This window comes from Strigops habroptila, chromosome 7 (assembly GCF_004027225.2).
Source record: "Strigops habroptila isolate Jane chromosome 7, bStrHab1.2.pri, whole genome shotgun sequence".
Lineage (NCBI taxonomy): Eukaryota > Metazoa > Chordata > Aves > Psittaciformes > Psittacidae > Strigops > Strigops habroptila.
The window spans coordinates 9,675,803-9,697,724 of record NC_044283.2 but is presented as its reverse complement, the minus strand read 5'-3'; the positions used below and the strand labels follow the sequence as shown (position 1 = coordinate 9,697,724).

Here is a 21,922-nt window from a genome sequence, read left to right as displayed (position 1 = left end):
CCTTCCTAAAGGTTGCATGAGTCCAGTTCTCAGCCTCTTCTCATACATCATGTGCTACAGCCCAAACATCCGGCTGGCCTTCCCCTAGACTCACTCCAGTATATCAGTGTCTTCCTTGTACTGTCTTTAAAGAATTTATTATTTGTTCTTCAGAGCTTCTGAATGATCCAATGGACAAAAATATTTTTATCTGACTCACCACCATAACTAATTCCACCTCCCTGATCTTAATATGAAACGAAACACATTTCCTATCTCCACAGAAGCCTAAAATTGTTTTTGCAGTTCATTGAGGTTCTGACATAAAGACCTGTGATCAAAGGCTATTAAATCTTTAAGACACACCTGAAAAGAAATGACCTACAAAATTTTGGTGGATTTTTTTCTTAAGTTTGGTTTGTTTCCAATTTCTTTCTGAACTATTTCAAAAGCTAAACCCATTGCAATAGAGGCAAAACAGCACAACACTGTGAGGAAGAGAGGGATGGAGCAGGGAAGAAAAACAGATGTCAGTGTGAATGTGAGAAATCAGTCTGTCAGCTAGTTACCTAATGCACAATGGGAAAACAGTGCCTTGTGTTTTCATACTTACTGTAACTGGGGACATGAAGACTTCTCTGGCCTAGGCTTGACTCCAGGTGGCTGGTGGGTTGGCACAGGTGGCTTTGGGAGCAGTGGTGGCACAAACAGTCCAGGTTTACTGTGTTCTCTTGGCACTCTGGGCTCTACTGGTTTTTCAGTAAGCTGTGACAGCTTGGGTTTATTGCTCGGTAGCGGAGGAGGAGTTCGTGGTGAAAGGTTTAAGGTTTTTAGCTTCTCACACCCTTCTGGAGTAGCAAGAACTTGAACTAAAGGCACAGGCTCTGGAGGCAAGGAGGAAGATTCTTTGATACCCACAGTCTTTTTGAGAAGAGGTAGAGGGGGTACAGGGGGCACAGGGGGCAACTGTTCACTGAGCCTTCGACATAAGGGTTGGATCTTTAGATTAGGTTCAGCTCGGCACTGGGGTTCTCTCACGTTTAAGATATCTTCTAGTTTGATATCAGGTAAGCTTCTTTTCGGAGGCGGTGGTGGTGCTGGCACAGTAGATTTCCCAGGAAAGGAATTTGCCCTTGACTCTGAGTAGGGAGCTTTTCTGACATGAGGAACTGGTGGAGGCGGGTAGGCTGGGGGCAGGACCATATCTACAGAAAGAAAACATCCAAAATACATTATACACTGAGGGGAAATACAGTATGTCAAGAAACGAGACTTTTCTGATTCATTTTCTGTGTGATTCAAGATATTTCATTGGCATCTGGCCTGACAGTACCCAAATGCTGAATAAACATTTAACTTCCAGCACGATTCTGAATGTTTTATGTAGTAAACTCCTGCAATTTCTATTCAGGGATGGCTCACAATGACTTTACCAGAGAGACCATATTAAAAGCATTACCCCTCCTCCAGACTGATGGCCAGACACGGGACCTTCCAGGGCAGGAGGCCTGCAAGAAAACGTGCCCTAAGGCATGTAACACTCCCTGCAAATTGTTTGTGCTGTTACTAGGAACTTTGACCCTAAATACCTCTCAAGATTAGATACCTGCGCATTGCCTCAGTTATTTCACCATCTGCATTACTTTAGATATGACCAAGCCAAAATAATCATCTGGCATTCTACACAAATATTGCCTTCACTGGGAGCCCTTCTGCAAAGGGAAAGAAAGGAATCACATACCATCTTTTACTATGTCAGAAGTATCTGGCTGCAAGTAAGACTCATCCTCTTCCTCCTGGTCGTAATCTACAAATAAAAATCAGTGTATCAGACTCCAAGTACTCCTGGAACCATGAAAAACTACTGAGGACTTAGTGCTTTTTCATAAACAAGTAGTTTTCAGTTCATTTTTTTAAAAAAGAGGGGGGAAAAAAAGAATAATTTTGGTCCATCTCTTTGGTACTTAGAAAAGATGTTTCCTTAAATTTTTCTTGTCAATTCAAAAAAAGCCATCACTTACAACAGTGGGAGATGAGCTACACTTCATAGTACATTTTTCCCATCTTTCAACTTAAAATTTACTTTCTGGTGGCACTTTCTAATGTTATAGCCCTCCTGAGAACAATTCTACTTAGTTGCAGATACACAACTACATGGATGCACTGGCAAATCCAGTTGGAAAAAAAAGTAATCCCCAAAACCTAACCATAAACCAGAAACTTTTATGATTTTGCAACACAGAAGCCTACCTTAACACTGCATTGCACTGCATACAACCCTTCCCTCCCAGAACCACCAAAGTTCTAAACCACAATCCTATATGAAATGCTGCTGAGTCTGTTCTCCTCTGCTTTGCAGCCAATGAACCGGATTTCCTAAAAAGATTCACTCCTGCCTTTTTGTCCTAGTCAGGAAAAACAGTTGGGAATTTCCTGTCAGGAAATGGAAGTACTTGCTCCAGTCAACCCTGCCCTTAGAAATCTGAAAGGGCAGGTGGGATAAGGCCTAGTAAAGGAACTATGTTGAACCTTGAGGCGAGGCTTCTCATGCAGGGTTGTAGTAGCACATTTCTTGACTAGGAAGTCAGTAGCTGGAATATGCTGTGAACACTTATCTGACAGGCTTGCTGTAATGGCCTCACTTGTGATGAAAAAATAAACACACCCAGCCCAAACTGCTCACTATGAAACAACTACAGCAATGAACAAGGAAAAAACTTTGATTAAAAACAGGCTATGCTAAGAATCAGACCTTCAGAGCCTTACTTTAAAAAGTTACTCAGTTTAAAAGTCAAATAATGTTCCCCTGTGCATTTCACATAAGCACATCCTATGCCTAATGCAAGATCTTCGTGAACTGCAGGGATGAACTGTTTCATACTAAACAGACAACAACATCCCAATATAGAATCATAGAATCACAGAATGGTTTGGGTTGGAAAGGACTTTAAGATCATCTAGTTCCAACCCCCTGCCATGGGCAGGGATGCCTCACACTAGACCACGTCGCCCAAGGGTGTCAGACACCTCCTTGAAAGATCTGAATTTCTTTAGTTACCATTAATTTTTACTAATGGTTTATGGCACAGAACAACTGCTTCTAATTTAAAATTACAAGAACTACACGCTTTGTAAAAAGAAGAATTTATAGTTGCAAATTAGATCAGTTTGCTTAAGCTATGGGAATAATTCCTGCAGAATCCAGAAGAAATAAATAAGCAAGTAAATCTTATTTATCAGTGTCTAAATTTGTCACCTTCATTATCTGCTGAATGATGGGAGTACTTGATATCAATGGGACGTTCTACTGAGCCGTAGAAACTGTCTGCATCAGAACCAGAGTCACTGCAAAAGAAAAGACAGAGTACCTTCTGCATCACTGTGCTATGGGTCCTGGGACAGTAAACAGACTGCAGCACTGCAAAGGAATGCTGGAAAAGCAGAAGCAATCTATTCCTCGTTCCCATTTAACAGCCAGATACGTTGCTGTTGTCTGTTTAGAGTTTTTATTTGTTTTACACAAAAGTGACATTTAAAGTTCTCTTAGTAAAAACATTTGGTTTGTCTTGGCATTATTTAAACTACGTATTGGAAAGGCCTTTCATTCTTGGGCCTTACTGCACCTGTTTTGATTTAACAGTAAATTATTTGTAGGTGCAAAGAGCCTAAAGCACCATGGTCAAGAACTAGAGCAAAAGGGATAAAAAGCAAATGGAGATTAAGGGTTTATACCTGCATTCTGTTACTGTTTCTTTCTTCTCATGGTAGTGATCGATTTCCCTCCTCAAGGATAGCATCCAATTCTAAATAAGAAAAAGAATACAATATTCAACACAAGCATCTTTAAATCGTTAAACAAAAATTTATAGTATCCATCTCTGTAAGAACAGAGTAACTCTGTAAGGAACCTACACTGAAATAGAATTCATCCATTAATCCTTTATATTGAGAGGACTTACCAGTCAAATGTGCTATCTAAAGTGCTATAAGAATGTATATTAAACATATTAAATATATTAAACTTTTAGTCTGCAAATTTCAAGCTGTTCTTTCTAAAGCCAGGTGCTTGTTCATACTATGTCTATGGGTGAGAGATCTCACTGAAAAGGTTTCACACTTTATCGAAGGTTTAACATACAAATATTTGTTCCTTGGCTAAAAATAAAACGAAGATTAAGGAGAAAACCACGCCATCTATGTGCCACTTACAACCATTCCCTAAATTACAACTTGAACTAACACTAACTTACTAGTTAAAACTTCAGAAATGATTTTCAGAGGAGCCAAAAGAAGTAGGTATACAAATTTTGGTGGGAGCTGCGTGTCCAGGTCATTTAGATTTTAGGGAAGTCCAGGATTCGCTTTCTGCTTCAAGGAAAACTACATTGCAAATGAAGAAGAAAGTTACCTTTCTTTCATCTTCAGAAGAAGCTGAAAAAAACCACGTCCTGTGCTTCTTGCTAATGTGAACTAACTTGAAAGGAAACACATTGCTTGATGTCGTCTCCTCAACTGCCCGCATAACCCTGAGAAACAGAACCACCAATACGTGAAAACCTTCACCTATATTTCTGCTGTGCAAGTCATAAAGCTCTGACAGAAAGCAGCATTACAGGCCAGTTCTGCCTTGGGAAAAATAACCCCCAAGACCAGAAGAAAGCCTTAAAAAAATCCCTGCATTTGTGTGCATTTGTATCCACTGAAGTGGGTAGAAAGGACAACGCAAGAGCGCTGACAGGACAAAGAGCACTCGTTAAACCACCAGCCACATTTACAGATGGATCTTTTGACCTGTTCAATAGTTTTGATGAGCTGCATTAATTCACAAGCTTCAAACCATGGCAAGGAGTATTTAAGGTGCCTGTGATCCTTATTTCAGAAAGGCACAGAGGAAAAAAACCAAAATACACATTTTCCATGAAAATAAAGGAGAACTAATATTAAAAGTTAATTTACTTTTCCACTTTTCCCTTATAAACACTTTCTTGCCCTTTTTTATTATTTTAAACCAAGCGCAACTCAACCTCTTTCACAAACTGCATTAGATATGTTTGTTTCTTCTTATTTTTCCCCCAGAGGGGTCTCAAATGAGGAAATTCCTTACATCCATGCAAAAATTTGGTTGTAGATGCTCTCTGTGAGGCTTTGGAACAAATAAAGAGACCAAAATCTAAAGACTGTGGGTAATCTAAAAGCAACATTTCTAAGATTTGTTCTGCATAAACCAAAGAGGAATCCCATAAAAGCTTTTACAAGTCATTATTGGGACTTGCTTCCTTGCTCCTGAACTTTTCTACCCACCATCTTCCTTATGCAATACAGGATTTCCGTAAGTCCTTAATATTGGTTTGTGAACATAGAAAAGAAGATTCTAGAAGAACATAGAAAGAAGAACATAGAAAAGAGATATTTGACATTTGATTAGGGACTTATTCAAGATAATGTTTGGGGAAAAAAACATAAATCTACCTAACACCCTGAAGCTGCCATTAAGAACAATGTCCACTGCAAAATTGGAGATTACCTCTTTTTTAGAACCCCAATCCTACTTTTAAACTGGAGGATGTACTTTTCTGCATCTGCCCACTCCAAAACAAAGGCACAAAAGGAACTCTTAAGCTATTTGACTAATGTAAGGCTCGTAAGGATGTTAATGTGGGAAATACCCCTGGTACAGCTGGGAGGGATACTAGCAATAGGCATCACTATACATTTTGAGTCATTAGTGCACTCAGCACTCTCTCATCTCACGTCCACTCTTCACACATAAAGTCTATTGAATGAAAACTGCAAAACAGAAGTCCAGGGAAGCCTTGGAGTGACTTGTTTTCATGCAGGCTTATGCAACTACCCAGTCTAACAAATTCTTTCATTTCAAATGATTTCTCAATAATGCTTATGACTGTGCATAACACTAACCAAGGTCTGGTCCTGATTACAGTCAAAGTCTCTACAAGGCTGCTAGAATGCAGATGTATGAAAAGCAATGACACAGTCCCTAGCATTTACAGATTCCATGGTATTTTTCATGTTAATGTGACAACAGAAGCTACCATCATGACCAAGTTACAGTACAGGCTTCTTAAATTAATACTGAATTTTTAATTAGTTACAATGTTTACAACTGTATTCCCATAAAATATATCATTGTTGCAGCCAGTTAGAAGGCTCTCATATTCTAACAAAAGATATTTCCTTATTCCAAAAGTCTGAGAACATTATGCAGTACGAGAATAACATACATGTTTAAAAATACAAAAAAAAATTGCAGTGGTTAGGACCAATAATGTGATAAATCTCTGCATTCTCTCCGTAATCCTTTCTGAGCATCAGTTACAACAGTAATTTCCTAAAGTTAGGTTAGGCTTCTAACTGTAAGCCTTGTATGTATGCTGCACTCAGATTCTGGTAGTCACGGTTAACATGAAAGACATGTCTTTTTGTCTTCAACTTAAAAAGCAAATATTAAGATTTATAACATGTAACAAGGCTAGTCAGACATTTTGCACATACGTTCTCTCGTTTATCACTACTGTAGTTGAATCAGTTTTGACATGCGTTACTGAATCAGTAATTCCATAAATACTCTTTTCTGAGTCCTTTCTATTTTTGTGACAATCACTGAAATCACTAGAGAACAAAGATAATTTATCCAAAAGAATCCACATCTACCTGCACATGCAAAGTCTGCATTAAGTCAGTAACAAGAGTAAGCCTGCTGCAATTTTAATAGCCTTACTAGTTAAATTACAAAAGATGATGGCTATATGCTTGCAAAGCACAGGAAATATCATATATACAGATTGAAAGGAATACACCTCTCAGAGGCCGAGATCAGTGCTTAACCCAAACAACAGATGTTCTGTTTAACTTCATTGGAAATGAAAACCATAGTCCCCCCCGTATTAAGTAGAAGAAGCTTGGCTGTTAAATAAGTTCTTTGGCACTCACCTGTTGTAACCATTCAAAGAAAAAGCACCCTGTGGAGATGCAGATGTGCTGCTCTTAAAATAGTAAATACATCCCTCGTGGACAATCACAAATCTCAATGGCCCTGAAAAGATAAAGAAAGAAAGTGAGCAAAATATATCCAAAGGCAGTACATCAACTAGAATCTCTTAACTTAGTTAGAACTATTGTTTAAGATTTTAGTCATCTTATTAATCATTATAAAAGAGCACAAACTAGTTCAGTGACCATCAGCCACATGGTAAAGCTGTCTGCTCACAGTGTTTCAGGACTAAAGGGAGCATCTGCTTCTCTCATTTCAGAGGTAGCTGATCTGATAACTTCAAAAGAAGCTTAAGAGACTGCAGGTCTGACCTCCACTTGTGCTCCTTTACTAGAGGAATAAGCTAATGCAATAATGCAACCTAAAACAAAGGGGAAGGAAGAAGGTAGCCAAAGGGTATAGATACATATTTATGAACAGCCCAAACTCATGATGGTATCTCCCTGATGATTTATTCTCCTTTTTTTAAAGGGGGCAACACTCCTTCCTTTATCAAAGGCAGTAATCTTTGTCCTTCACTATAGAAGTATAAACAGAGATAGCAAATGAATAGCATATAAATAAACAAACCCATAATCTTAACTTTTCTCCACGTAAATAGATTCTGATTCCAGAAGCAATTACTGTTTCTAAGTACAAGCTAATGTTGGCAGTGAGAAAATTTCTATTTCACAACAGCAGTAGGAGACAGGGATATTTTTCCAATACAGAATAACCAACTGGAAAAAAAGCTGAGTACTAATTTCTTTTAGAAAATAATATTTGAAATTGATACATACCCCAGGAATCTGTTTGTGTCTTTAAAACCTTACTTGTGAAGGACTTGACAAAAGATTTAACCAAGTAAATCACCCACAACATTTATCATCTAAGATTTACAGTTTCAAAACAATTAAAAGAAATTCTTTCAATATGGGTCTTTCATTTATATATTCCAGTACAACTGCAATCCAGTACAGGCAAGGTGGAAGATCAGCTTCATTAAATAGCCTGTTAACACGAAATGTGCTAAAGGCCCTGAAGGCAAGCATTTAAAACGTTTAGTTTAGTCAACTTACACTTCAAGATCTGCAGCTGGGTGCCTCCTTTTTTATGAAGATACCCTGATTTGGTCACTCCTCCAGGCATTGTCAAAAGGTTCTGTGCTCCAATTGCCTTCATTGGGACTGGCCAGACCTGCTCCTGCGAGGCCATCGTTCTGCAATTTAGAATAATTACAAAGAGTTTAAACTTAGATTTTACTTTAAGAAATGAGTACTGAGAAACAAAGCTTGTTTCCTTAAACAAGTTTTCCAAACAACTAACATGGTTCAGCAGGCAAGTATGTAGCACAGACGGGTGCTCAGAGATTCCAGGAAGTTGGTAATGTATAAAAAACCATGGTGCAGAAAGTCCCGATTTATTTTTATACAGCTCTCAAAAGCGATTGGCAGTTGTTGAAACAAGGCAGGAGTGCCTAAATGTTATTTAAGTATTTATGTTTTAAAATGCTCCAGATAACACCGTGAGGCTTAGGCAGGCAGGTGACTGGCAAGAAAATCAATTTCTTCTCCAAAGTTCTATGCCACATGTATGCAAAATGTAATTTTGAGGGAATCTGCAGTTATATTTTAGTAATTGCAGTACCCAGTAGTACTTACTCCTTATATTCATGTTTTATTCTGAATGAAAGCATTAGCATATAATCTCATACTGGATGTCGTATGTGACAGCATCCTGTGCAAATGAAGTTCATCTCACATTGCTGCAGGCTTCCATTTAATTTATACATTAATTATTCATGCCAAAAAAATTAGTTTCTTAAGTAGTAGTTTTTCCTGGCTGATACATCACTATGAGCCCTTTCTTTTTTCAACCAGTAACAGAACTAGGCTAAAAATCCTACTGTGTGATACAGAAAAGAAATAATGCGTGAACTGAAGGGGAAGTTTGCCCTAGACATAAAAGGGTCTGTTATCCTCAGGTGTAGGGCTAGAGACTTTTGCTGGTAAGAGGCAAATTAATGAAGTTCCAGTTAATTAGTTTCTGATAAGGGAATGATGGTTTAGAACTGAAAAGCTTTTAGTGGAGGACTGAAATCTAATGGATCTTGTTTGCTTCTCCTTTCCCCCAAAGGGACAGTACTGGAAGTTAATAGTGTAGCTCAGTACAGGAATCCAAGAGCCCACAGCACAACACACCTACCTGAGCACTCATCTCTCCAGCCTAAGATGGCAACTTGAAGTACCCATTCAGAAAAGAATAAGCAAGGGACGCAGTTTTGTTGAGGGATTAATTGCAGTAGCAGAGTATGTATCCATTGTATATGTGTTAGGAAAAACAGAAATGCAATTCAATTGATCTTTCAGTGGATCAGCTTAGGATGTAGATCTGTTTGCCCTTTGCTCATGATGCATAAGTGGGGAGGGGTGGAAATTACTTGCAATTAAGTTAAGCTCAATTAAGTTCTCTGGGCAGCCTAGAAAACCTAATTCACAAAAACTACGCTTTAGTCCCCAGTGTTACAAAAAAGGCACAAAGAGAGAAGATCAGATCCAAGGCCCTAGAAACATTCTCACAGCAGACACTGCAAGGCACCATGGTTTCCCAATTTTCCTCCAGGACTCCCCTGCTTACCAAAAGTTAAGTTACTTTTGTTGTATCAGCTACATCCTTCCTTCTGCTATTTCCTCCCTGTTCTTATATGATTGAGATCTTTCCAAGCTGAGCTGTTCCTTCCTCCTTCTCCTCCACAATGAAATTTCTAGCAACAGCATTGTGTTAACAGGTCCAAGAAGGGGCTACACACAGATATTTAAAGCTCTTAAGAATGAAAAAAAAGTAACAAAAGTTAATAGCCCCTAATTCCTTCCCATTATTTCCCCACACCTTGCAGAAAAGCCCAAGTGAGGGAAATGGTGAATGTTAACCAGCTGGCTGCTGACACCAAACCACACTGCAGTACTGCTAAGAGTCACTTCCTTGAAATGAGGAAAGCAAAGGCAAGTCCTGGGCTCATTTTTTCGTCTAAGAACAGGCATAGCAACATTGAAACATTAGGAATTAATTTATGATTAAGTTATTTCAGTCTGTTTCTAGTCACGTTCAGAAAAAAGATTAAGTAAAAATGGAACCTTTTTATTCAAATACACTCTGATGTCAGTTTTCTTGGACTAACTCTATTAGTCTCAATGCTATCTAACAGTTTCAAGTTCCTCATGGGTCTTCAAATCCTTTGTGCGTATACTACAAAGACCAGAACAAGAAAGAACACAAGCACCTAGCCTTCGGTGTTCTGTCCTAAGGCTGAATACAAACCAGAAGAGGCAGAGTTAAATGCCTCGGTGAGGTTATCCAAAACAAGCAGTAAGCTGAGATTTGAGGGAGGCAATGACAAACACTGGGGACAAGGGCATCCCACCCTAGGTAAATACAGAAAAGAGAAATATTTGACTAGGTCATGTTGGCGGGCTGTACAGGGGTAGACTAGTTAGACTATTCACTAAAGCACGCCTGGATGGGGCATTTTCACCTCCTCCTGAAAAGCCAGAATATCAGGCAGACAGAAACAAAACCCCGAACCACAGAAGCAGAGGAGCAGACAGAGGAGGGGAATAAATCCAGTTCTACACTGTGACGACTACTGAGGGGAAATGACAGCAGAGCATGAGGTTCTGCTTCCTCTATTCATAATCATTTCTTACTTTTGACTACTCAGTATACAACAGTCCTGAGAATAGAGACCAATGGAGAACTTCCCCATCCCTGCTAAGTGAATAAAAGGACACGTGGCTGAACTCCACGCAACCAAATACACATTACATGAGCTAAAGAGCCCACCTAATACACCAGGCTTTTCAGTAGATTTAAAGCCTCTTATGCCTATTTTCTGGAACTCATTGTGCCTTAAAGCACTCCCCATCACATCTGTAGGCTCCTCAAGCACTTTCATTTGCAGACACATTGCAGACAGTATTTTGAATTGAAATGCTTGAGGTAGGCTTCTAAAATCCATTTAAGTACTTTGAATCTAGTCCCAAGCAGATTTTTATTCTTTTCTTGACACTACAACTCTGGAAGGACACTACTTTGCATCAAGCTGCTGGGAGAAAGCTGTCAAAACAGCGTAACCCCAGGATCCTTATAGTAGGAGTGGGAAGAAGGAAAATTGATGCTTTTTCTGATTTTTCTGGTCTTAGCACCTACAATATGTTGCCTTTAGCTCTCTGAAATGCTCCTTCCGCTCTTGATATTCCTTTCATATTTATTTTTAATACGTTACATGAGGAACAGATGAACGTTGCGTTACCAGGTATGCACAAGAGCAAGCAGTTAAGTCACTGTAGAGCCTGTTGGTTCTGTGATCATTAAGAACAGAAAGATATTTCCAAGCTGTTTCTTATGCAGTTATATTCTTGCACCACAAGCCAAAGACCCCACTACACGTTTTCACCCCAAGTGCATAAGCAGAGTCCCTTCCATGGAGGTGACAATGATGTTAACAGAAAGGGGCCGCTAAGTGCAATCAGAGCCAAGCCATGCTCTTTTTCTGACACTGGTCCTCTGTTACAAACAGAAAATGATACTACTCATGCATTATTTTGGGCAAGCTTCTAGTAATAGCTACACACTTCATTCTTCTTTCCACTCACCAAGGGACTAGACGTGTATTTTTAAAGTATGTTTTCCATCAAGCCCCAAAACCCATTATAAGCGGCTCTTGAATCAACCTTCTCCCCCACTGAAACAGCACTGAATGGAACAATCTGAACCAGAAGAGGTGGCAGGAGACAGTGAAAGGCCTCACATCACTGTTTCTCAGATGATCCCCATGACAATACTTTGCCTGTGAGGGAGAAGATAGGCCTTAGAGTGTAGTAGGAGAAATGGTGGAACAGCAGTTTGTAGAATTTGCTTCATCTTTCAACAGTGCTTTTGGGAAGACAGAACAGTGCAGTTAGCACTCTTGAGTGTGATACAGAGCTTATACAATTACTACTGGAATTACTTCATATATACGAACTGGTCTGCCAGACTAAAAACCAAACCCATGTGCAGTATATGTATCAAGAATGTCAGTCCATCACATGAGTATACTTCTCTCAAACACTATCACAGTGAGATGGTTTTTATTTGGAGTAGCATAAAAGTCACAACAGCATGAAAAAATGAGAAATTACACCCTTTGTGCAATCTAGATAATGCCAGTCAGATGCAGAAGTTTCTTCTGCATCATAAAACCCTTACCAAGCTCAAACTCTAAATGCAGAGTAGACTTCTGCTATTGTGTAGTATGCAAATCTGAAGTAATTTTAACCTATCCCCTCAGTCAGCACATACAGAATAGCTGGATTGGAGGCTAGGGCATAACTTTACAGGCTAAATGTCCCTCCATGAGTAAAAATAATACTCTGCCACATTAGAAATCTGGATTACATTATAGAAGAACACTTACTGCTTTTGGCCTTAAGAGCTATTGGCGTTCAGCCCAATTAAAGCAAGTACAAGCTGATTCAACCTCAGATTTCATGCTGGAAGAGCCACAAGTCCTCAGTTCTTGCTTAACTTCAGCAGAACATATGGCAGATGTGATCATCTCCACATCTTGCACTATATAGGCGTAAAAACACATTAACCTCATTTCTGAAACTACAGCTGCCAAAAGTTGTATTAGAAGTTCTCACTTGCTATAACAATATTTATAGTCTGTCCTGGAGCCTAGTTTGGTCATGCTAGATAAAAAATTCAAAAAAGAAAGACTCCAAAGCTGCAGTACAAAAATCAGACCTGATCTGAATTTGTAACAGGTATCTCTATGCCAGTTATGTCTGAGAACTTTTTAAACTCCATATATTTCATAACCTCTAGTCTTTAGATTCTATTTGGAAGTCAAACATAAAGCAAGATGCTAGTTTCTTTCTGAGTACATATATGTAATGTTAGACGTAAGTTATAACATACAGAAATGAACGTATTCCTTGTATAATGCAGAGGGAGGCTGAAGTTTCAGTCTCCACAAAAGGCTTAATCAAAATGAGGCAGATTACATACAGCAAAACTGTAAAATAAAAGCTTCCCCAATGTGCTCTCAGCAATTCCGAACAAAAAGTAGTAGTCTGATTCAACTATCTACATATTTACCATCTGTTCTTAAAACTGCTTTCTGCTAAATGTTCAGGTCTCTCTTCCATTTATTAACCATTCTCCAGTATTTCTGAAATGCTCTTTCACATCTCTCCTACTTTTGTGGTTAAAACATTCCATTTCTTAATGCCTCTAACAGCCCCTTTCACAACAGTTTCTCAGAAGGATCAATCGCACAGTACAAACACTGTGAAGCCAAATAAATCTTACAGGACAAAGGAAACAGAGAACTAAGCCCGACTGATACACACTGTTGTAAGTTTATGCAGTTTAACTTGCATCAACTTGCTTTTCTTTCCTGGCACAAATTTTCAACCAACACTCGCTTCATCTCTTCCCCCTTCAATTCTTTACCCTTGAATTTTCTGCATGAGTTAAAAGAATTTTACTCCAGATACCATATTCTACTCAGAGTTTTAGTCTGCTCTTTACCTAAAAGAAAAAAGATGACAGAAACACAAGCCACAAACATGCACTAACCTGGTGACCGTGCCTGATCGACACATACTTTTTCTGCTGCCAGTTTCACCGAACGATTGTTTCCTTTGTGCTGACAAAGCCATTAATGACTTCTGACCCCTCTCAGGCATGACAGAAACATCTCTGCACTTCTCCCCTTTTCGTGTACTATAAAGTTGAAAGTGACTGTGGTAGCTGCTGTACGCTCAACACACAAAAGAAACCCTGCCCCAACTGCTCGTGCATCTGCACCGCACCGTAGCCAAAAGTGACGCCTAGGCAATGACTTGTTTCCTTTGTAACTTCCTGTTTCCCCTAATGTTAGTGGGCAGCACTATCTTTGTCAGATTTCCCAACTTCCCAGAGAGGTTGTAAATCAAACCCTGCATACCTCAAACCTCTGTCAGTCACGGAGCCAGAAAGCAGAGGGGATTTTCCAGTGCTCACTTGTTTCCTACTCACCTTTCAATCAACTGCTTTCCCATGGGAGAAAAAGAAAGTCCTTTTGCTTATAGCATGCTCAGCTCCCTCACACTGCTGGAGGCACAGCTCAGAAGTGCTGCCTGCGCTTCAGGTACTTGCACTGCACCACAGAACTATGAGAAGTATTTCACCTCTGTTTTCACAGTCCATTGCTGGAGCTTGTCCTTTCCTCTTCAACCCAAGAAGTTAAAAATAAGCATTTTGAAAGATTATGCATTTGGAGCGTGTCTTGCCTGTATGTTTGATGCTACACAAACCAGAAAAGACAGTAAAATTCGAATCCAAAAGACTCACAATGTAGCAATTCTACAGGACCAACTGATGGTGAATAAATGCCATTGTTTTGCACTTCATCTGGAACCCTTAAAAGGATTCAAGTGTTTCCCTGATTGGAATTAAACAGCACCCCAAGCTAGAAAGTTCAAGACAAAACCAATTAGCAAGTTTCAGAACATATATATAAATATGCCAAGTAAAGCTTACTTCACCTATTTTTGAGGAAATAGACACTAACCTGTACTCCAAAATAGAAGGAAGAAGTTTCTGTGTAACATCTTTTTGTAAACTACTCAACAGTCAAAGCACAAAAGAAAATAACATTTCAGATATTCAGATGGCCACGGCTGCATCAGCTAGAAAAGCAAATCTCAGCCTTCGCCATAGGTCACCTATTCGCGCTCCTTCCACAGCCAGGCTATACAGGAAGGGGCAGCAAACTAAATATCGCACACCTGTTGTTAGCTAAAAGGATCAGCATATCCACCCAAAATCCTGATGCTCTTCACTAAGAATCAATGCCCAGTTGTCTCAGTGGCTTAATTCACAGTTTTCTCACACAGAGATGTAAAGAGGACTACACCTCAGCAGTTTGTGAATTAAATTCGCTTGCTTTATCTGCTACAAAATCAGTTACCAATTTAGTCTTTAAGCATTAACCCACAATGATTTAAAGCAATCTTCCCCCCCCCAGAGTTCTTTGCTACTAAGCATACTCTTCTAAGCTTGCATTACCATCCCTACCTCACTAAGAAAAGCTATGATCAAAACAACAGCATAGATGTAACACTGGGAAAAAGACCTTTTCTGGTCTGACACACCTCTTGGTTTTCCCCTCCAAGCTCCACAGCTATAGTACCATGCTCTTTGGCCTCAACAGTGTCATTTTTATTATGCCTCATTTATCCAATACATGTTCCTGAAGTACTGCTTTTCCACTCTAATCTTTCTGATGCTGTCCTCTCCCGTTCTTCTGTTAAGCATTCAGAAAACCAGGATTTTTCATTTCAAGTTCCAGGATCCCCTTTTGACTTTTCTGGTGATTTCCAACACTATCAAGATAAGTCACAGAGCTAAAGCAGTAGCCATTTCATACATGCACACACACAAGCTGGTGTTTCACTAAGGAATTGAAAAATATATATAATTTTGTAGATGTTTCATAGTTTTGGAAGAATGAAAATTCAGCTTAACTTTCTAGACCAAACATTAATCAGAATGTGTTGCTGCGTTGCTTCAGCCAAGACTTGCAGAACTAAGCCAACCCCTGGCTTAGGGCTAGAAGATCACAGACACCAATATGGAGGATGACCAAATAGTGTTTTATTAAACAACAGCAGGTGCTTTATACCTTTCGGCCACACGGAAGTACCTGTTCTGACCCAATCAGAAGGGCAGGTTAACAAATTTTACCTTTTATGGTATTGTCCAGCCTAGCCCCACAATTCCCCTCTCCATGCTATGGGGCTTGTGAGAGTACCTAGGGGGGGGCTCTCTCTTTCCGTACATCGCGATATCTTCCGGCCGCCATACCTTAACTACCTACAAGAATGGTTGTGTGTCAAAATTGCAAATAGACAGACTGAAGAGACATGAGATCTTTATGGACATCTGTCATAGAAACAGAAGAGTATTAAATATATGCATCTTCACAATGCACAATTCTGTTTTGCAAGGAACTCTGGTGTATGGCTTTCAGAACACTAATCTTCAGTTGTCCCCACAAAATCAGTGCGGAGAAGGAGCCTTGCACCAAGCTAACCTTGGGAGAATTTCACTCAAAAGGAGCTACTTCATTTCTTTAACATTATGAGGTTTCACACAGCCTTAAAAGGAAGAACCAAAGTATCAGCAACCACCATTTGATTTCATTCCAGCAGGGCCACTGTCTGAGAAAGTCAGCCAACCATCTCTGCCACTGTTAGGAACAGCTCTTGCTCCCGGTTCAAAGCAATCCTACTTATCTTTAATAATGGAAAGCGAGAGCAATAAAATAGACCTCTAGCACTATGCCGTCCTTGCCAGTATAAATTCACTAGTCTAGCTGTAGGTTGAGCTGTCCGTGCAGCCGGAGAGCTTCCTCTCGCAGACCAATTGACAGGAAACTGCAAGAATGGACTGTAAATAAAAGCAGCACAAAAAGATCATGGCAACGGGCGAGGCACAAAGACTGACAGAGCAATAGAAAAAAAAAAATGAAGTAGCATGAAAACCACTTTTCTTCAGCTGCAGCAAGCAGTCAGCTCAGCAGTCAAGTTCCGCTCAGAATAACCTAAGAGTTCATACATTATATATTTCTATAAAAGCCTGCAGCATAGTAAAGCATTAAAGGCCACATTCTGTTCAAGTTTTACTGAGTTTAATAAGCTTGAATCAGGAGTAGCTTATGATGAGTTTTATTCCTTCATTAATTCTACCAAACTAGTTTAGCCCTAAGATGCTAGATCACAGTGGAAAGAAATCCACTATATTGAGGTATGATGTATTTGTCGAGTGTATACTCCATAACTGCAGATTGCAAGAGCAAGTGTACATTACTTGCCTGAATCCTTCCTCTGCTAGGTAAGGCAGTCCTGGGAAAGCATCAATAAGCACACATCAGAATTACTTCTGCTGGGTGACCTGCAGAATTACAATTAAAATAGATAAAAAAATCAGCAACAAAGGGGAGAAACGAGGCCTGAACTTCTGAAAACCTCTTTCCAAATGCCAAAAGAATTCCTATTCTTTAAACTTCAACTATCATGGCCTTATTCAGCTGGCTCAGGAAGAGCTGAAGAAGCCTTAATATTTTTACTTATTTACTGATATGTATTTAAAAAGGGAGCTGAAGCTTTGATAATATGTATTCAATCTAAAACTGAGAAGCACTTCAGGTTAAAAAGCTTCTGAGTTTCTGTTTATAGGCCTTAAATATACTGCTCTTCAGCTCTGAACATCTATGGACATATTGTTGGCTTGGAACTTCATAAAAGGCAGCCAGCACTGGTCTGCAATAAATAAGCCTTACTTTGGAGAAAGAGGCTATCAACTTTAAAACAAAGTTGTAACTTCTCTCGATTGCTTCAACAGCTTGGCACAAGTCCTAGGAGATGATACACCGACTTTGATTTGGGATATGGTTAATGTCATATATTGCTCAAATGTCTGTAGGCCAAAGTAGAGTCACGAGGTATTTGCACTGTATGCATACCTTGTAAAAACCCCTCAAATTAGAGTGTGCAGCTGGAAGAGAAGAACCTTCTGCAAACTCTTAATAGGAGACCATTATAATTTAACAGATTCCCTTGCATTGGCTAGCTTAAGGCTTTATCTTGATGTAAATAAGGATTGAATTAAAATCGGTACAGCTATCCTAGCATAATTTTCTATGATGTTATCAATTTTGTATGTTGACAATTCTATTATGAGCAGCTTCTCTAGTTAAGCTTAAGGGATTTCTGCTGAATCAAAAGGCCCCTCAAAACTGTATAGGAGCATTCACCCAGCAAGATAACCGGCTGTCAAACCTGTGCTAGTCAGACCATATGAGTAACACTTGGTGTAAGTAACACTTCAAATGGAATGCAAGTTCTTAAATGTTTTTGCTGCTTATCATGTTTCTTTAAAATAAATTCCAAAGACGTGTTACCAAGGCAAGACTTCTATTCTCATTTACTATCCAAACCAGATGGACAGTGTATGGAACTGTTAACTATATATAAGGCCCCTGTAGAAAAAAGACTGTAAATGCAGCTATGGTTATGATTACCACATATCTTTAATCAGTGCTTGTAGAACAATTTAAACTAGACCCTAGTTTAAATAAGTCACGCAACTTATTCAAAGCAGAAGTACAAAGAGGATTGCCAAAGTCCTATTCCTGCTGACACTTGCGCTGCAGGCAGCTGCAAGGGAAGTTTCCCCAAAACACACATAGACACTTCAAGCGGGAGTTTCCACATGTGATTTATTTCCTTGGCAGCAGTTTCGATTCTGAGATATATTAAACAATTTTACTGCTAGGCTAGTTTGTGATGAACTGCATACAATTCTATCACTAATAATTGATAATTTAGGAAGCACTGTTGGACTACAAAATAATTTCTCCTTAGATGTCAAAACACCTTTAAGCATTTAAGCTGAAAGGCTTTTAGACATTTGCAAAAGGGAGTCAAATATCCATTACTAACCGTAAGGCATAGCTGACAGGTCCAGTTAATGAGCAAACTCACCATATAAAGTTAAATCTGTTGTTAAGAAATATTTTGATCTGTTTTCTTGGAATTTTACTTAAATCAATTTAAAGAACATCAAGAGTCTAAGAGAAAAAAAAGAAGACAGACAAAAACCTCACCTTTGAGGCCTACATTTATGTTCACCATTTTCTACCATTTCTAGTCCTAACACATTTTGGCAAGACATACAACATCACTGGTTCATTGTACACTGTGCTTGTACAAAACTAACACGACTGAAGTCCAAGACTACAACTGCCAGTTAAAGAGACTATTTTATGTGAGTGTATACAAGCCAACAGAAAAATTACTGAAAATAACCCATTTTAAAACAACACTGCAGCAGGATTTTAAACCACAACAAAACCACATAAAGCTTAGAAAGTCCTTTTGAATGCCTAGCAGCAAAATAATGCAAAGCGTAAACGTATAAACTCTATTGCTGGCCCCAATAACAAGCTATAATTGCATACTGCAGAAGTTCAGCAAGCCCTGGTTTAGAGGAAGCATTTGGCCTTGCCATCTGTGAGCCCTTCAAGCTTGCGTGTCCCTCTTCTGGTGGGCTGCAGTATATAGTAACCCTATAGCTAAGGAAATGAACCTCTGGAGGCAAACGGCTGCAGCCAGCACGAAAGAGGAAGCTCAGCTTCTGGCCGACCCTTGGAAAACAAAACAATACAAACATTTCCTATTTTCGTTTTGCTTATAAAGAGACTGTGTGATACAGCTTAAAGACAAAGTGTAACCGCAAAGACTCACTTTATCCTTTAGCGCTGTACAACGTGGTAGACTGTACTGGTTTTTAAGTAATGAAGCAGTGAAGCATCTCAGAGTTTGCTCTTCTCATACTTGGAAAGTCTGACTAGGAACCAGAATCTCAAAATAAGCTAATGAGCATGCAAGTGCAACGTACAGAATTAGAAGGCTCAGCTGGGCTGCGTTGCTAATGGACAGTCCCCACCTCCAATAGCTTTGAAGCTCCTTGTGCTCAAAACCTCATGCAAGCAAGTAGGTGTACCAGAAACAAGGTTTCTTTTTTCCAGTTCCAATGACTGTTCCTTTTTAAATCAAGATATGAACTTCTCTAAGGGATGTTGTAAGGCATAAGTATTTTGCCACTCCCAACTCTAACCACACAAAACATTAAATCAAAGGATTGAAACAGGTAGGAGCATGGATTGCAACAACCAGGATTTAAGGCTATTGTATATTTCATCATTTAGGCAAATACTACTTTTTTTTCTTTTTGTAAACATGCAGTAGAAAGAAGAATCTCTGCAAACTCCTGCTTACTTTCTACAAAAGCTGAATTTAATTGTAACCACCAGATCACGTGTAGTTGGGATTTTAGGTCATTTTAAAATTAAAACAAATGTACACAGTAAGGCTACACCAGAAAGACAAGCAGTTACCAAACAATTTTTGTTTGGAGGACATGAGAGGGAACAGTAATGTATAGAATTGTAGAATGGTTTGGGTTGGAAAGGACCTTAAGATCATCCAGTTCCAACCCCCTGCCATGGGCAGGGACACCTCACATGAGACCATGTCACCCAAGGTTCTGTCCAGCCTGGCCTTGAACACTGCCAGGGATGGAGCATTTACCACTTCTCTGGGCAACCTGTTCCAGGGTGTCACGACCCTCATAGTAAAGAACTTCTTCCTTATATCTAACCTGTTGAAGTTTAAACAGTTTGAACTTCCCCTGTTGAAGTTTAAACCCATTACCCTTTGTCCTATCACTACTATTCCCTGATGAAGAGTCCCTCTCTGGTACCCTTGATTTCATATCACTTAACCCTAAAAATGTATAATCACATGCAATGAGCTGCTTCTACAAGACAGTTTGGACAATGCCAATTTATGTTATCATTTACGGAAATAACTACTTGCCTCACAAATACAACCAAAAGAAGAAACATTTACTCCCCCTTAAATCTTGTTTATATGAACTCCAACAGCAAGGATTAGCCTGACATTGACCTACACCTCTGAAACTGTTGAGCTGCATTCAAAAGTGAGTTTATGCAGGTCTATTTTCAAGTACAGAAGACAATCGCATGCAATACTTTATAAGACATGACCAGCAACGTTCTTACTGTACAACACAGGTCACGGTTTGCCTAATCAAATGTATCACAGGCATCATGCCAACTAAGTTTGCAGAAAGGTTTCACAATAGCTACAAAAAATGCACATCATCTCATAAAAGATGACAGTGAGATAGGTCAAAGGCAAAGAGCCAAAAGACAAGGTCTAGATTCTTACTTTCCATCTGATCGTCAGGTCACTTAACTCTTCTCAAATCAGCTCCTTTTCTGACCTGTCTTGAAAGTCAAGATGTATACTCTTGTAAAAGCCTTTATAAGGGTTAACTCATTCACACTGGGAAAAAGACCTCAGAAAACTAAAGATAATGGGAATGGATTTAGTGGTACTGCACATGTAAATCAAAACCTGTCCTAGAGTGGTGATCATCACTATTTCAGAGGAAGGGAAAAAACCCAAACCAACCCACCAACCAAAAGTGCTATAATGCATCTAGCTTAGTGCACACTGATTGAGAAACTGGGATTTCAGAAAGCCATCTCACATTCCAAGATCTCAGTCTCTAGCACTTCAGAATGACACCAGCAAGCCCCTGAGCTGCAAATTCTTAGGCTGGAAGAAGATTCTATACCCTCAGCTCTGACTCCATACAGCTATTCCTATTGTCTCGTAATTGACTCATAAGTGGAACATTCACTTTAAAAGGTATGTCCATTTCCTCCCCACCAACTTTTTAATTAAAGATGTAAGGATGCAAATTCCAGCCAAAGCCTGAATCTAGCAGAAGCCTGGAATTCTTTGCATACACTCTACATTCCAGTTAGATTATTTCCCCCTCCTCTCCCCCTTTTAATTTGAAGATGCTTCTTGGGATTGTATTAACCTATCCTATCCTAGAGAACTTGCTTCTTCCCAAATCCTTTCTCAAATATCTAATAGCATTGTCTAGTCTTCCCAATCTTATGGTCACATGAAAGCTGGTCCGTAGAACATTTGGCCCAGTCCTGGCCTCACTGAGTTTTCACCTCCAAAACTTACTTTTATTTATTACACACAGTATAAACAAACACACACACACATATATACATCAAAACACATACATATACAGTTCCTAAAGAAATGGTGTATGTTATAAACTCCAGCAACTCTTCTAATCATCTTAGCAAGATGAGCTATGAAGAATACATTGCCTCTGTGCACCTTTCTCATAAGGTTTCTTTGAAAAGCTCTTTCAAAACAGTGCAGCCAGGCTCTTTCCAGAGATGAACTGGTTAGGATAGAAGGGCGCTCCTCTTTGTGACTTCCAGGATTTTATGTTCTGTGC

At 39.3% G+C, this 21,922-nt stretch overlaps 1 protein-coding gene across 3 annotated transcripts in view; it reads right to left on the bottom strand.

The window, feature by feature from the left end:
• SH3BP2 (SH3 domain binding protein 2) overlaps positions 1 to 21,922 on the bottom strand; it is a 39,585-nt gene that overhangs the window by 5,148 nt on the left and 12,515 nt on the right. Inside the window, exons 1-8 of one of the 3 annotated variants that reach the window (XM_030492798.1) lie at positions 13,595 to 13,895; positions 8,050 to 8,189; positions 6,931 to 7,033; positions 4,388 to 4,505; positions 3,712 to 3,782; positions 3,236 to 3,324; positions 1,721 to 1,786; positions 593 to 1,184 (exon numbers count right to left, since the gene is read on the bottom strand). In XM_030492798.1, coding sequence (XP_030348658.1) covers positions 593 to 1,184; positions 1,721 to 1,786; positions 3,236 to 3,324; positions 3,712 to 3,782; positions 4,388 to 4,505; positions 6,931 to 7,033; positions 8,050 to 8,189; positions 13,595 to 13,704 — 1,289 coding nt within the window. In that variant the 5' untranslated portion in view covers positions 13,705 to 13,895. Of the gene's footprint in view, positions 1 to 592; positions 1,185 to 1,720; positions 1,787 to 3,235; positions 3,325 to 3,711; positions 3,783 to 4,387; positions 4,506 to 6,930; positions 7,034 to 8,049; positions 8,190 to 13,594; positions 13,896 to 21,922 lie in introns of those variants that run through there. The other 2 variants (XM_030492797.1, XM_030492799.1) reach the window with 2 other exon arrangements.